The sequence below is a fragment of the Megascapheus bottae genome, chromosome 2 (assembly GCF_031878675.1).
Source record: "Megascapheus bottae isolate mThoBot1 chromosome 2, mThoBot2.hap1, whole genome shotgun sequence".
NCBI lineage: Eukaryota > Metazoa > Chordata > Mammalia > Rodentia > Geomyidae > Megascapheus > Megascapheus bottae.
This window is the reverse complement of record NC_143510.1, coordinates 81,483,270-81,498,386: the sequence shown is the minus strand read 5'-3', so window position 1 is coordinate 81,498,386 and position 15,117 is coordinate 81,483,270. Positions and strand designations below refer to the sequence as shown.

The window sequence follows — 15,117 nt, the reverse complement described above, 5'->3', positions numbered from 1 at the left end:
TGGTGTGATTCTCCAGCAAAAGTCCATATCAAAGTAAATAAATAAGCTGGGCACGATGGCTCACACCTGTAATCATAGCTACTCAGGAGACTGAGATCTAAGGATAAAGGTTCACAGCCCAGGCACAAAAGGACCTGAGACTCTTATCTCCTATTAACCTCTAGAAAATGGGAAGTGGGGCTTGGCTCAAGTGTTGGGTGGCAGACTTGAGCTGAAGAGCTCAGGTACAGGGCCCAGGCCAAGTTCAAGCCCCATGACCCACAAAAAAAAAAGTAAATAAATAAGGATAACTAATTTATTAATTAACTAAAGAGGAAAAGAATAAAATCTCCATTTTAGAACTGTGGTGACATTAGCAGTATATGAAGTTGTGTTTTTCATTTTCCCATACATAATAATCTCTTATTTAACTAGAGTTTAATATAACTTAGAATGGTTAAACAAACAAAATGTATAATAACAATCCTGAATACTAAAAAATCCTGAAAATGCTAGAAAATCCTTTGAAACATAGGTTGAATGGGGTCATGTGTCAGGTATCATTTTATACAAAAACCTGATTTATAAAAACCTAATATAATCTATACTATCATCCTAGTTCTCATCATAACATAGGCAGAACCTAATGGTTGCTATCACAGGAAGCTGCTCCCTACCACTTCTTTTTAAATCATTTACAACTTATTTTAAACTGCTAAGAGGACACATTTTTTCTTCACTATCTTTGGTTCATTCTCTCAGTTACCCAAGAAAAACAAGCTCTCATCCAGTTATACCATCTTACTAAATCAGTTATTTACCCGTCATTTCATAGGTGAGGACATTATGAAGAGAAATAATGTATCTAAGATCTTAAAAAAGATGAAGAGGGGGGGTAAGAGTTCGATTCCTCAGTACCACATACACAGAAAAAAAAAAGCCAGAAGTGGTGCTGAAGTGGTAGAGCTCTAGCCTTGAGAAAGTCCAAGGACAGTGCTCAGGCTCTGAGCTCAAGCCCAGCAATGGCAAAAAAAAAAAAAAAAGATAAAGCGGGCCTAGTGGTAGAATGCTTACCTAGCATGCACAAAGACCCAGGTTCATTTCCTGGGTACCACATACACAGAAAAAGCTAGAAGTGGTATTGCATGAAGATTCAAAGCCTAATTTGGCATAACACAAATACCAGGACAAATATTCCATTCTGTCTCATCAGAAAAACAAAGGAAAAGCTAGAGCACCCACATGGTACATGCCTTCAGGAAAAAATCATGGAAGTTGACACTTACAAAGAGAGTATACATTCCTTATATAACACGTTCCCATTTTGGATTTTCTTTCAGATTCTGAAACTGTGCATATACATGAGATCTCCTGGGAACAATACTCAAATTTAAACAAGAAATACACTTGTATTTCATATGTACCTCACAGCCACAACCTTAAGGTAATTTTAAACAATATTCTGGCACACATGTATTTTGACTACAACCTATATCAGGTCAGATGTGGAATTTTACATTTATAGCATTAAGTTGACACTCAAAAAATTTTTGGATTTTATATACAGGTCTCTAGGCATTCATATACAGTGAGACTAAAGGAAGATACCCGTAGGGGAGGAATCTAAAGCCTCGGCTCAACACTTAAAATACTTTACCCAAACGAATTCCAGAAAATAGAAACATGCATTTTTGTGTTGTTACTGGTGGTGGAAGTGTCATCTGTTTTTGCTTTTAGGTTTTATTGTTGTTTTTGTCTTTTGAAAGGGATAAGCATGGGAGCAGAAATGGAGGAAAGGTAAACATATTCAGTTATAGTACTCAACAGACACTTGGAGAAAAATGAGCTATGCCACCTATAAGCAGGGATGGGGAGGAGAAATTAAGAGGAGAGGGAAGGAAGGGATGACATCATTCAAAAAGAAATATACTCAACTGACTTATGAAACAGTAGCCTCCTCTGTACAACACCTTAACAGTAACTATAAAATTATATTTTTCTTAAAGTTTGGACTTTAGAGAATTTCAGAAATATTTTGGGAAACTCAATCTATACAAACACGTTAATTTTGATTATTAGAGATGCAAGACAATTTTGCATAATACTAATTTGAACTAAAAACAAGTGACCTAAAACTTTATATTCGTATCTCACCATTCATGTGCAAAATCTTATTTTAGTAAGTGTTCTGTTAGAACATATTTTTTAAGTGCATCTAATTTAAATGTGTTTATTTTTTCAAGATGTCTTAAAAAAAAAGATCACATGAAATGACTCTGGAGCTCCTGCAATTTCACCACTCTTAGGGAGGAAAACTATAGTCCATAAACAAGATAAATTCATGCAATTCTTTCAGTGACTCTTAGTCATTTTAGGTCAAAGATGACAGATACATACATAGCTCAAAATACATTATCCATTTTTAAAAATATTTCCCTTTAAAGGGGGGAAAACAAGATGATTGGAGGGGGCAGGGGAAGGGAAATGAGGACAAAAATATGAGAAGGGATATCAATATGTGAGAAGTAATGCACCTGGAGAATGTAACTGTAACCCCTCTATACATTACCCTGACAATAATAATAAATAAAATATTTCCTTTTGTTTTAACTAGTTAATTTAACCAATTAATTTAAATATATTATAAAATAATTTCCAACTTTTAAAAAATTTCTTGCTGTCAGATTAAGTATTGCTAATATGAAAATCTGAAATTCAAAATGCTAATAAACAGAAATATGAAGGGTCAAAAATCTTTTAAATTTCAGGTTTTCAGTTAGGAATACATAACCAGTATTTATTTATTCATTTATTTAATTTCTTATGCAAGCAAGAAAGCAAAAGTAGATCATGACAATCACAATAACAATGTTATATTTAACTAGAGATACAGGTTTTTAAAAGTTCTCATCTGTATGATTTCATCAGATGAAATAAAAACTTAACAACTCACTTAAAAATTCAAACACGGCCATGAGTGTGGCTTAATGGTAAAGTGCTTGCCTAGCATACACAAAGCTCTGGGCTCAATTCATCTGTACTACATACATAGTAAAAGCTAAAAATGGTGCTATGGCTCAGGTGATAGAGCACGGGTCTTGAGAAAACTCAAAGACAATGCCCAGAGTTCAAGCCCTAGGACTGGGGGAAAAGAAAAAACCCCAAAACATCTGAAACACATACTTAAAGGTAATTAGTATGCATGATTTATTTTCCAATTAGGCTGAATAACTTACCTGTTTTGTTGACTTCTTTGTGCCATTAAAAATCTTCCAAGCTAGGCCATTGCCACCACTCGCAATGTGTCGACCAACATCAAATTCTCTAGTGACAGGATTGCCCATAACAGCACTAGTGACGTCAGCTGTTACTTTTGTAACAGTACTCTTCAATTTATTAAGCATGGACTCCATGGCTGCAGTAGTTATAGTTACCTAAAACAAGAGGACATGGAAGAATTAATTACTTTCTATTTATCTAAGCACTCATATTTAACCCCTGAAGAATGACCAAAACAATGTTACTTATATATTAGTTTTGTCTTCAGAGAGCTCAACCCACTTGAGTGAAAATTTAATCTTAGAATTGAATTACCAAACTGTCTTTGCCACATTAGTAACCCCTCATAAGAAAAGACATACTTCACACTTGACAGTGACATGAAAGAAGAGAGGGAATAAATATTAAGGTTCAAAGTAGGGCTGGGAACCAGTGTCTCACACCTGTAACTCTAGCTACTCAGATGCTAAGATTTAAGGAATATGGTTCAAAGCAGAGTCCTTAAGACTCTGATAAACCACCAAAAATACCAGAAGTGGAGCTCAAGTGGTAAAATGCTCTTCACACTGAAAATAACCACATACAGTCTAAGAACCAATGCTACACTAAGCAATGGATATGCATTTTAGTTTTTTTTTAAGTTTTACTCACTGGGTGCAGTGGCTCACACCTGTAATCCTAGCTACTCAGGATCTGAGGATCACAGTTCAAAGCCAGCCCAGGCACTAAAGTCCATGAGACTCTTATTTCCAGTTAACCACTAGAAAACCAGAAGTGGCGCTGTGGCTCAAGGGGTAGGGTGGTAGCCTTGAGCTGACAAGCTCAGGGACAGTGTCTAGGCCCAGAATTCAAGCCCCATGACCAATCAAAAAAAAAAAAAGGTTTTACTATTAAAGTAACTATTGAGTTATAAAATTTTCAACTTGTTTTCTAAGAGAAAAACACTGCCAAAAGCAAGAATACCCGTGACATTTACCTATAATAACTATATTGAAATAGTATAAAATCATTTAAAGCTATAATGTAGTAAGTTCAAAATACAAGCTTGTGAACCAGGAGTTTTGCCTAGTGGTAGAATGCTTGCCTAGCATGCACAAAGACCTGGGTTTGATTCCTTGCTACCATATACATAGAAAAAAGCTGGAAGTGGTGCTGAGGCTCCAATGGCAGAGCTGTAGCCTTGCGAAAATCCAAGGAAGTGCTCAGGCCCTGAGTTCAAGCCCAGGACTGGCAAAAACAAATACAACAACAAAAAATACAAGTTTGTATTTTTGTGCATGGTCAGCTTGGGCTATATTGGACTCAAAAAAATTTTTTAAAAAAATGGCAACATAAACAAAACTTGGGTTTACAAGCAACAGGTAAATATGTGATTCTAAAGTAGTCTTCAGGAGATTGGCTCCAGGACCCTTGTGGATATTCATGTTCTTTGTATAAAAAGTAATGCTAGAGGTGGTGGCTCATACTTGTAATCCTAGCTACGAAGGAGGTTGAGATCTAAGGATTGTGGTTCGAAGTTAGACCACCAGGCAGAAATGTCCATGAAACTCCTATAACCAATTAAGCAGCAAAAACTTGAAGCAGACCTGTGCCTCAACTGGAAGATCATTAACCTTAATGAAAAAGCTAAAAGAGAGTGCCCATACCCTAGTGCTGGCAACCAACAATACAAGTAATAAATGGGCTAATAAGCTAAGGAGAGTTTTTCTCAGAAGTTAAAATATCCAGCAGACACATAAATGCTCAATATCTCTGGTCATAAAGGAAATGAAAATCGAAACCACACTGAATTTCCACATCAGTGTTAAAATGGCCATTATTAAGAAAACAAACAGTAACATAATGCTGTCAAGGATGTGGCCAAAAGGGAACCCTAATATACTGCTGGAAGGAATGTAAACTTGTTCAACGACTCTGGAAATAGTGTAAAAGATCCTTAAAAAAAAAAATCAGACATAAAACTAACTGCCCTATGATCCAGCAATTCCATTCCTGGACATTTACCCAAAAGATTACAAATCAGGATAAAGCCATCTGCACAACCACATTTATTGCAGTCAAGACAAAGAATCAGCCCAATGTCCCTTAGTGGACAAACAGATCAAGAAAATGTGGTGTATATACAAAATGAAAGGTTAGTCATCCATTAGAAAAATGAGACTGTATCATTTGCAAAGAAATGGAAAGACCTGGAAAAAAATATCTTATGTAAGTTCAGGCAGGCCCAGAGAGAGAAAGATACAATGTTTTCCCATCTGTGTGGAAGCTAGATTTAGCTGATAAACTTAGAATTGAAAGGGATGACATTGATCAAAACATATTGTATTCACAAACTGCCTTCTTTTTCTTTTTTTTTTAAGTCTGGACCTGAGCACTGTCCCTGAACTCTTTAGTTCAAGGCTAGTGCTCTACCACTTGAGCCGTAGCACCACTTCCAGTTTTCTGGCAGGTAACTGAAGATAAGAGACTCATGGACTTTGTGCCTAGGCACAAAAGTTTTCTTTTCTTTCTTTCATTCATTTACTTTATTTATTTATTGCCAGTCCTGGGGCTTGAACTCAAGTCTGAGCACTGTCCTGGGCTTTCTCAAGGGCAGAGCTCTACCACTTGAGCCACAGCACCACTTCTGGCTTTTTCTATGTACGTGGTACTGAGGAATCAAACCCAGTTTTTCGTGCATGCTAAGCAAGCACTCTAGCAATAGGCCAAACTCCTGGCCCCGAATGCTGCATTCTTTGCAAGCAGCTAGAGAATATTGTTCTTGGAATTGTGAAAACATTTATTTGCTATGGCAAATTGATCTCCATAGGTATCTGCTGTTGATTTTGATATAGTGGTAAAGAGAAAACAAATCTTAATTACAACCTATCTCTGTTCCTCAAAATACTAAACAAAGAACTACCCTAGGATGCAATAATGTCACTCTTAAGACATTTATCACAAACATTACAAACCATGAAATAGTAAAGGTACTTGCATGCCCATGGTCACCATAGCTAAGTTATGGAACTGCCCAGATGCCCTACAATGGATAAGTGAAAGAAGAAAATATGGCATGTATACATACATTTAAATGCACACATATATACAATTATATATACATGTATACACTCACACATATATATACATATACAGAGAATGGAATTGCACATATCTTTCAGGAAGAATTGTGTCACTTGCAGGGAAATGTATGGACTTGGAAAAATTATGATAAATAAGTCAGACTCAGAGAAACAAGTGATGCATGTTTTCTTTCAGATGTGGAAGTTAGGTATAAATTATAAACATATACAGTATCATATATGCATGAGTGTGTGTGTATATATATGTATGTGTGTATGTACAGATAAATTGACTGAAGTATGGTGTAAGCAGGGAGGTTTACAATGGTTTAACAACTTTGAACAACTAACTTTCAGTTTAACAAAATGCATACCAGGGGGCCGGGAGTTTGGCCTAGTGGTTAAAGTGCTTGCCTAGCATGCATGAAGACCCGGGTTCGATTCCTCGGCACCACATACATAGAAAAAAGCCAGAAGTGGTGCTGAGGCTCAAGTGGTAGAGCTCTAGCCTTGAGAAAGTCCAAGGACAGTGCTCAGGCCCTGAGCTCAAGCCCAGGACTGGCAAAAAAAAAAAAAATGCATACCAGGAAGCTGGAACATGCGTTGTCAGGGGAGGAAGATGGAGGGGCAGATGAATGGAGAGAGGAAATGGGGCAAATATTGTCCTATTTCAATGTACATATGTAAAAATGGAACCAGGTAACTTGAGATGAGCGAAGCTGGAAGAGATAAGAGAGTACCATGAACAATGGAAAGAGTGACACTGATTAAGATGAATTGTCATAAATTCACACTCATGTTGAATTGAAATCTCTTCATATAATCACTTAAAGACAATCTAAAAAGAAAACACATCTCCATTCCTGTAACTCTACCTAAACAAATACTATATGCCATGTACCTCCTTATAAGTTAGTACTACAGATGTAAATGGAAACATGTTTGTTCTTCAGGGAATAAGTCCAGCAGCACTCAGACTGAAAGAGTCCCATCACTAAGAAAAATGAATGTATCATGCTACAGAAATAGTAACATGAAGCCGGGCACAGTGGCTCACTCCTGTAATCCTAGCTACTCAGGAGACTGAGATCTGAGGATCAAGGTTCAAAGCCAGCCTGGGCACAAAAGGATTCTTATCTACAATTAACTCCTAGAAAATGGGAAGTGAGGATTGGCTCACGGGTTGGGCGGTAGCCTTGAGCTGAAGAGCTCAGGGACAATGCCCAGGCCCAGTTCAAGCCCCATGACTAACAAACAAAAAAAGAAATATTAATATGAGTTGAAAAATAAGTTTTGCAAGAAGGCAAGAAAGGGGAAGGAATATAACAGAAAGGAATATTACCATTTGCCAAGATATGAAGAGAAAAAAAAATCACAGTATGTTGCAGAAATGACAGAGACCTTTATCAATTAAAGAATATATAGTTTTGCTAAGGCTGGGAGGTTAGCCTACTGGTAGAGTGCTTGCCTAAGCATGCACAAAGGCCCGGGTTCGATTCCTCGGTACCACATACATAGAAAAAAAACTAGAGGTGGTGCTGTGGCTCAAGTGATAGAGCTCTATCTTTGAGGAAAAAGTCCTGAGTTCAAGCCCCATCACCGGCCAAAAAAAAAAAAAAAGAATGTATAGTTTTGAGAGTCAATATGCAAATCGGAGATGCCAATCCATATCTAAACAGAGTTCACACTGGTGTACACAAGGTGGGAAGAAACATGGAAATTCATCTGGTAACTTAATTCTGAGTACACACTATGTACCTGATAGTGTAAGAAATTAGGGAGAAGAAAAGGAAAATAAGCTATAAGGAATCTACCATTAAGAGAGGAAGAATGATGAAATACTAAAGAACAGACATGCACAAAGTGTTAGAAGAGAAAAAAAAAAGAGGGACAGAAAATTGTTTTGTTTTGTTTTGTTTTGTTTTAGATTGGTCATTGGACTTTGATTATGGGCCTGGGCACTGTCCCTGAGCTCTTCAGCTCAAGGCTACCACCCTTCCCCTTGAGCCACAGTACCATTCCCCATTTTCTAGTAGTTAAATGGAAATAAGAGTCTCATGGACTTCAGTGCCCAGGCTGGCTTTAAAAAGAGATCCTCAGATCTCAACCTCCTGAGTAGCTAGGATTACAGGTGTGAACCACTGCACCTAGCTCAGAAAAGTGTTCTCTAAGAACGTAATTTGGAGATGCTTTCAAAGCATCTTTAAAAAGTGAATAGATGTTAGGCATAATGGTACACACCTGTAAATGCCCCAGAAGGCTGAGGCAGAAGGATGATGAGTCAGAGGCTACTTGCACTGCAAAGATCATGTCATGAAAACAAAGAGTAGGAGTAAACCAAAGAATGGGACAAATATAAGAGTAAAAACACAAAGTAACCTGCGCACTGGTTCTCACCTACACAGGAGGCTGAGATCTGAGGATCATGGTTCAAAGCCAGCCCAGGCACTAAAGTCCCTGAGACTCTTATCTGCAATTAACCACTACAAAACCAGAAATGGCACTGTGGCTCCAGGGGTAGTTCTTGAGCTGAAGAATTTAGGGACAGTGCCCAAGCCCAGAGTTCACAAGTCCCATGACCAACCTCCCTCCCCCCACCCAAAAAAAGTAAAACAGTAGCAATTTTAGACAAAAGGAAAGGAAAAGAATAGATGTGGCAAAGGAGTCTATAAAACCCAGAATACAGGGGCCACTCTAGTGGTAGAGTGCTTGCCTAGCATGTACAAAGACCTGGGTTCAATTCCTCGGTACTATATATGTAGAAATGCCAGAAGTAATGTTGTGGCTCAAGTGGTAGAGCCCTAGCCTTGAGAAAAAAAACCCAAGGACAGTGCTCAGGCTCTGAGTTCAAGCCCCACGACTGTCAAAAACAAAACAAAACAAAAACAAAAACAAAAAATACCAGATTGCCAAGAGAAACTAAAGAAGTCAAGATATGAGAAGCCTCAGAGGGTTTAAGACTTGAATAGATGACATTACTCCACTGAGCAGAGTGAAAGATGTCCTAGGGATGGCAGGAGGGAATATAGCAATACTCAAGAGAACTGTAATATATACTGTAGGGATAATATATACTAGTGACAGTGTAAAAAAAACAAGAAAATAAAAGGACACCTAGAAATAGAGACATGGAAGACACAGAAGAAGTGATGGGTAAAGGGAATGTTTCAGAGGTGCCAGGATATTTATTGCATCACTACATAATCATATTTATAATTATAGCTATAAAATATCAAAATATAAATATAGTAAACTATACTATTTAAAATGCTTAGTAATATACTACCACAATTATAGTTGTAATATTTCCTATTATTTAGGCAATTTTATGTTATACTTCATATTTGTAACAACTTTTGTAATTAAGTTATTTTCCATTTATTTTATTAATTTTTTTTATGTTTATGTGGTATGGAGGAATTGAACCCAGGGCAGCCTCATGAATGACAGGCAAGCATTCTACCACTAAGGCCACCTTCCTAGTCCCTATAACAAATTTTTTAAAAGCTAAATTAGAGAAGTATCAGTGAAGGAAAATAAAAAAAATATGAAACCAAAAAAAAAAGGAAAGAAATGAGTATGAATTAGAACTAAAAAACTTTGTGACCAAATGAAAGAGAAACAGTGAGTAACCTATTTCTCTTATTTTTCCAATTTCAAAGCCAGAGTGGACATAAAACACTTTACATAAAGGCAGACTATGTACTGCTTTGTGGAAATAAATTTTCGATAAGCAGAATCTGAACTGTCCAAATAACAATTATATGGAGCTTTATAGTAGTGTCAGTAGGTAAATCTGTAACACTAGAATTTATATGCACATTGCAGAAAGCGGGTAGAGTATTACAGTGCAAGATGTTGTTGGCAGGTAGCTAAAAGAAACTGGCAATTCTTTCAGTTCTGCCTGCTTATGAATTCTAGATACAGGAGAAATATAATAGGCAAAATTAATTTGAGCTAAAAAAAAATCTTGAATTTCCAAATAACACAACTGCAAAGAATTCTCCTTCTCTAAGAATACTTAAAAGAAGAATTAGCATTGGGCCAAGAGTGTGGCCTGGTGGTAGAGTGTATGCCTACCATGCATGAAGCCCTGGGTTTGATTCCTTAATCCCACATACTCAGAAAAAGCCTGAAGTTATGCTTGGCTCAAGTGGTAGAGCACAAAAATTGCATCTTTGTTGAAAATAATGCAGTATAAATAATACAACTTTGGTTACACCTAACAATAAAATTGTATCTGATGATTTTCAGCCTGTCAATAAGCAAAAAATATATAGACTACTGAAAATATCAAAATACAGAATAAACTCTAGTTTGTTTCATTCTTTAAAAAGGAATAAGGGTCTGATATTTCTTTCACTAAATGTCTGACCGATAACACCACTGAGACAATCATTGAAGTATTCATAAAGTAAAATTCTGTAATTCTAAGTAAAAAATATTTTACATATATACTTTTAGTAGAATGCATCTCAAAATTTGGGGCGCTGGTGGCTATAGCTGTTCAGAAGGCTGAGATCTAGACCACTGAGATCACAGTTCAAAGCCAACCCAAGCAGGGAAGTCTGTGAGGCTCTTATCTCCAATTAACCACCAGAAAACCAGAGGTAGAACTGTAGCTCAAAGTGGTAGAACCCTAGCCTAGAGCAAAAAAGCTCAAGGCCAATGTATGAGCCTGAGTTTAAGTTCTACAACTGGCAAAAATAAAATATAAAAAAAAATTTGAGCTGGGCATGGTGGCTCACACATGTAATCCTACCTACTCAGAAGGCTGAGATCTGAGGATAGTGGTTCAAAGTCAGCCTGGGCACTAAAGATTGTGAGACTCATCTCCAATTAAACACTAGAAAACTGGAAGTGGCGCTGTGGCTCAAAGGGTAGGAGCTGAAGAGCTTGCTGACATCGCTCAGGCCCAGAGTTCAAGTCCCACAACCAACAAAAATAAATAAATAAATAAATTTGGGACAAAAATGTTGTACCCACACTCCAGTGTTAAAAACTTGAACGTTCTATCCAAAGTTCTTATCTGTGTGTGGCGGGGGGAGAATTTGTTGTTATTCTGGGGATTGAACTTCAGGCCATGCTTCATTTATGCCACCCCTCACCCCGTCACACCATGCACCCAAGTTTTGGGGGTTTTTTGGGGGGGGGTCGGTTTTTTTTTTGCAGGGCTTGAACTCTGGGCTGGGAATTGTCCCTGAACTCTTAAGCTCAAGGCTATACCTTGAGCCACAGTACCACTTCCAGTTTTCTGGTGGTTAATTGGACATAAGAGTCTTGCAGACTTTAGTGCTCGGGCTGGCTATGAACCTTAGTCCTTATAGCTCAGCCTCCTGAGTAGATAGGATTGCAGGTGTAAGCCACTGCACCCAATCTATCCAAACTTTTTTAAAGGCATCTGCAGTCTATGTAATTAGTAAGCTTTACTTTCTGTAAGAAGTTAATTGAAATGTTGAAATAACTGCGTTTTTTTTTTAAAGAAAAACCAATAGAAGTGGAGTGGTAGATTCTTGCTTTTCAGCCCCTTCAGGTGGAGAGAAGAGCAAATTATGCTAAATGTTCATTAAGGTTATTTCAGTAAGTCTGTAGTTCTTGAGTTATGAAATCTGAAACACTATATAACTACAATGTGTGCAAATAAACTAATCAGACATTTATCTAGGACAAATGCTTTTCAGTTCTTGTAGCTATTTAAATAATCTAAGTAGCTTGTTAAATCATATAGATTTCCATGAATATCTCAAACATTTGGAATCAATCTATAAAGGTACACTTAAGGCATTTGTAGCTGGAGTAAGTTCTCCAGGTGAGTCTGATGTGCAGCAATGCATGGGAAGTATATAATCTTGGGTGCCACAGAAACCTGAGTTCAAATGACAATTCTAACACTTATTTAGAGCTGTTACCACCATAGCCTGCCTTACACAATTTCTAATCTCTAAGGTGGAAAGTCATCCACATCTCAGGTGACTGCTGTGATGATTAAAGGTGAAAATGTATGGAGCATGCATAATACAATTGTTAGCACGTCCATGTCACAAACATTTATTAAGGTACTTACATGGTATCCAGACATGAAGACATCTTCTAAATTTAAGTATAATAAATATGGCAACCCTGCAATAGTATCTTGAAGCAGGAAAATCTATCTAGGTCAGGAAAAATCTTCCGTGAAGTGAATTGTATGATCAACATTAACTGAATGAGGAGAAAAGGAAGAGCATTTCCAGGGTCTTGTAGATGCTTCCTGGAAGTATAACCAAAAGCCATTCACCTGAAGACCAGAAAGATAGACCAGATACAAGGAAGAGAGATAGTCCAGAAAGGATTCTTGAGTTGAAAGGGCAAACAGAAAACCACAAGACAGGGCCTTATAGGGCATATTAAGGATTTCAGTTTATCCTAAAACCAATGAGATGCCACTGAAGGATTTTAAACATTGAGAAAATGTGATTAGATCCATATTATGAAAAAAAAAATCACTCCATCTAGTGTGGAAAACTACTGAGAGGACCACAGTAGATGCAAGTAGACCATAATCAGGGAGCTAATAAAACAGTCCAGCTAAGAGATGATGGCTGGAACTAGACTAGTGTTAAAGATGAAGAGTAGACTGTTTTAATCAAGGTAGTAAATCAAAGAGCTATAAGAGACTATGTGACATGAGAACTGTCAAATCTCAATTCCTACAGAAATCAATGGAAATACAATAGGATATACAGAACATGGATTTTCAAGTAACTGTGAATTATTTCGAACTGTAAAGTGTGTAAAGCAATGTTCCATTATATAGAACTACAATATATCTTTGTTTTGTTGTTATGTATCTTCTAGACAAAAAAAGTACGTTTCTGCATTTGTGCAAAGGAGGCCTGAAAAGAATGAGGGCCCCCACTTGGTTTGTTCCTTTACACAAGCCCCTCTTCCTCAAGCAGCTTTTTTTTTTGGGGGGGGGGGATTGAGTGGGGAAGGAAGGGAAAGGAAACATAAAATCCGGAAGGAATTCTTCAAGCACCTTTCAGTATCAAGTTTTTTATAAGCTAGTTTTGAGCATTTTTGTCTATTAACTTTTCACATCTGAGACATATTATTTAGAAAATTCCTGGATCTTAATGCACCTTCTATCTGGCAAATATCATGTAACCCTTTTACTAATTACAAAAAAAAAAAAAATTCCTGGATCTGATATATATCCAAAAGAAAATCTAGTTGATGGCGCTGAGAGTGTGATCTAGTGGTAGAGTGCATGCCTAGCATGCGGTACCACATACACAGAAAAAGCCAGAAGTGGTGATGTGACTCACGAGGTAGAGGGCTAGCCTTGAGGAATGCCCAAAGACAGTGCTCAGGCCCTGACCCTGATGTCAAGCGCTAGGACTGGCAAAAAAAAAAAAAAAAAAAAAATCTAGTTGACAACTTACAACTGAGTCCCTTATGGCACAGTACTTTAAAGCCACTTCAGTATGGCCCATTAAACCTGTTAGGTAGATTTGATAACACTGGTGTCCTTAATTACTGATCACGGGTATGTATGATCACAGTGTGTGCAAGCTTTATCGGTCTAAGCTTCATCCTTTTTCGGTTGTTTAGAAAACCAAGGAGTACACTGAGGGAGATTTCAGTCTTAACAAAACACCTGCCCCACCCACCTCACACACACAATAACCTTCCAGTGGAGAACTATAGCTACAGTCGGAGAAGGACGACGGGAGGGCAGGGCCCTGGTCCGTGACTCCAGTCACCAGAGCCAGACCTCAGAACCGACAGGGGCTGCCTCACCCAGTCCTGGAGCAGTGTCCAATTTCCCAAAAGAATATCAAGATTCCCCCACCGCAGAAACCCGAGCTCCCGGGCGACGCGGGGCACTCTCCCTTCACAGACGACCCGGGCTTCTCCCCAAGGCCTCTTCAGGGGACTCGGGCCTCCAGCTCTATGGGAGCTCGCAGCTCCTCCGGCCCAGCGTCTCACCGACGCCCACCGTCCCTCCCAGTCCAGAACCCGGTCACTAGGCAACAGTCGCCAGCCTCGGTGGTCCGGCCAGGCCTACCCCCGCGCGCGGATCCTCCTCCTTTCACCCTTCACCGCCCAACGGGAGCCCAACGACGGCGACGCCACCGCGGGAGGTCGCGGGAGTCCGCGGTCCGCCACTCACCTCCCGGCGCTGGTCCCAGGAGGGGCGGTGCTGAGGCGCCTTCTCCCCCGCCCCCTAGATGCCACCAGGCTGCGCTTACTCAGCCCTCCGGGCACTTGGCCGCGACAGTCCGCTTACTCCATGGCCACGGCCGCCCGCGTAGCCGCCCCAGCTGGGACGGGAGGAGGAACCGGGCAAGGGAGGGAAGGGAGTGGGGAAGAAGAATACCGGAGGGGGAAGAGCGAAAGACCTGCCTGCCCTGGCATGACGTCACTTCCTGCCGTCTCGGAAGGGGCGGGGCATCGTTTTCCCCCCGCCTCCAAGAAGCTGTCTCCAAGGGGCGTGGCTACGGAGCCGTGGGAGGAGCCAAAACTTCAGATAACAGGGTTACTTTTGACTCAGCGGTTCCCTTTCTGCGACCAGAAAGAGCTACCGGACCCAAAGAGGAGCAGATCGAGTTTTATGAACTCTCAGAGATGTCTTATGCATGAAAAGGAAGGTATATCCCTATAAATCCTAACCAAATGTACACTAAAGGTAGAGCAACAGGTGACTGGACTTCGTTCATCCGGGCTCTTAAAAAACCCGCCCCATTCTCAGGCCACTGGGCCTGTTCCAGATCCAGGCCTGCGGAGCCCCGAGCTTGTCCTTTTCCCGGATACT

General features: G+C 39.2%; 1 protein-coding gene across 4 annotated transcripts in view; it reads right to left on the bottom strand.

Annotated features, from left to right (window-relative positions):
* Positions 1-14,728, bottom strand: part of Scyl2 (SCY1 like pseudokinase 2) — a 41,975-nt gene extending 27,247 nt beyond the window's left edge. For 2 of the 4 annotated variants that reach the window (XM_090328480.1, XM_090328483.1), the window contains exons 1-2: positions 14,476-14,728; positions 3,216-3,413 (exon numbers count right to left, since the gene is read on the bottom strand). In XM_090328480.1, the coding sequence (XP_090184606.1) occupies positions 3,216-3,392 (177 nt within the window). In that variant the 5' untranslated portion in view covers positions 3,393-3,413; positions 14,476-14,728. Of the gene's footprint in view, positions 1-3,215; positions 3,414-14,102; positions 14,193-14,370; positions 14,389-14,475 lie in introns of those variants that run through there. The other 2 variants (XM_090328482.1, XM_090328481.1) reach the window with 2 other exon arrangements.
* Between the last annotated feature and the right edge of the window lie 389 nt (positions 14,729-15,117).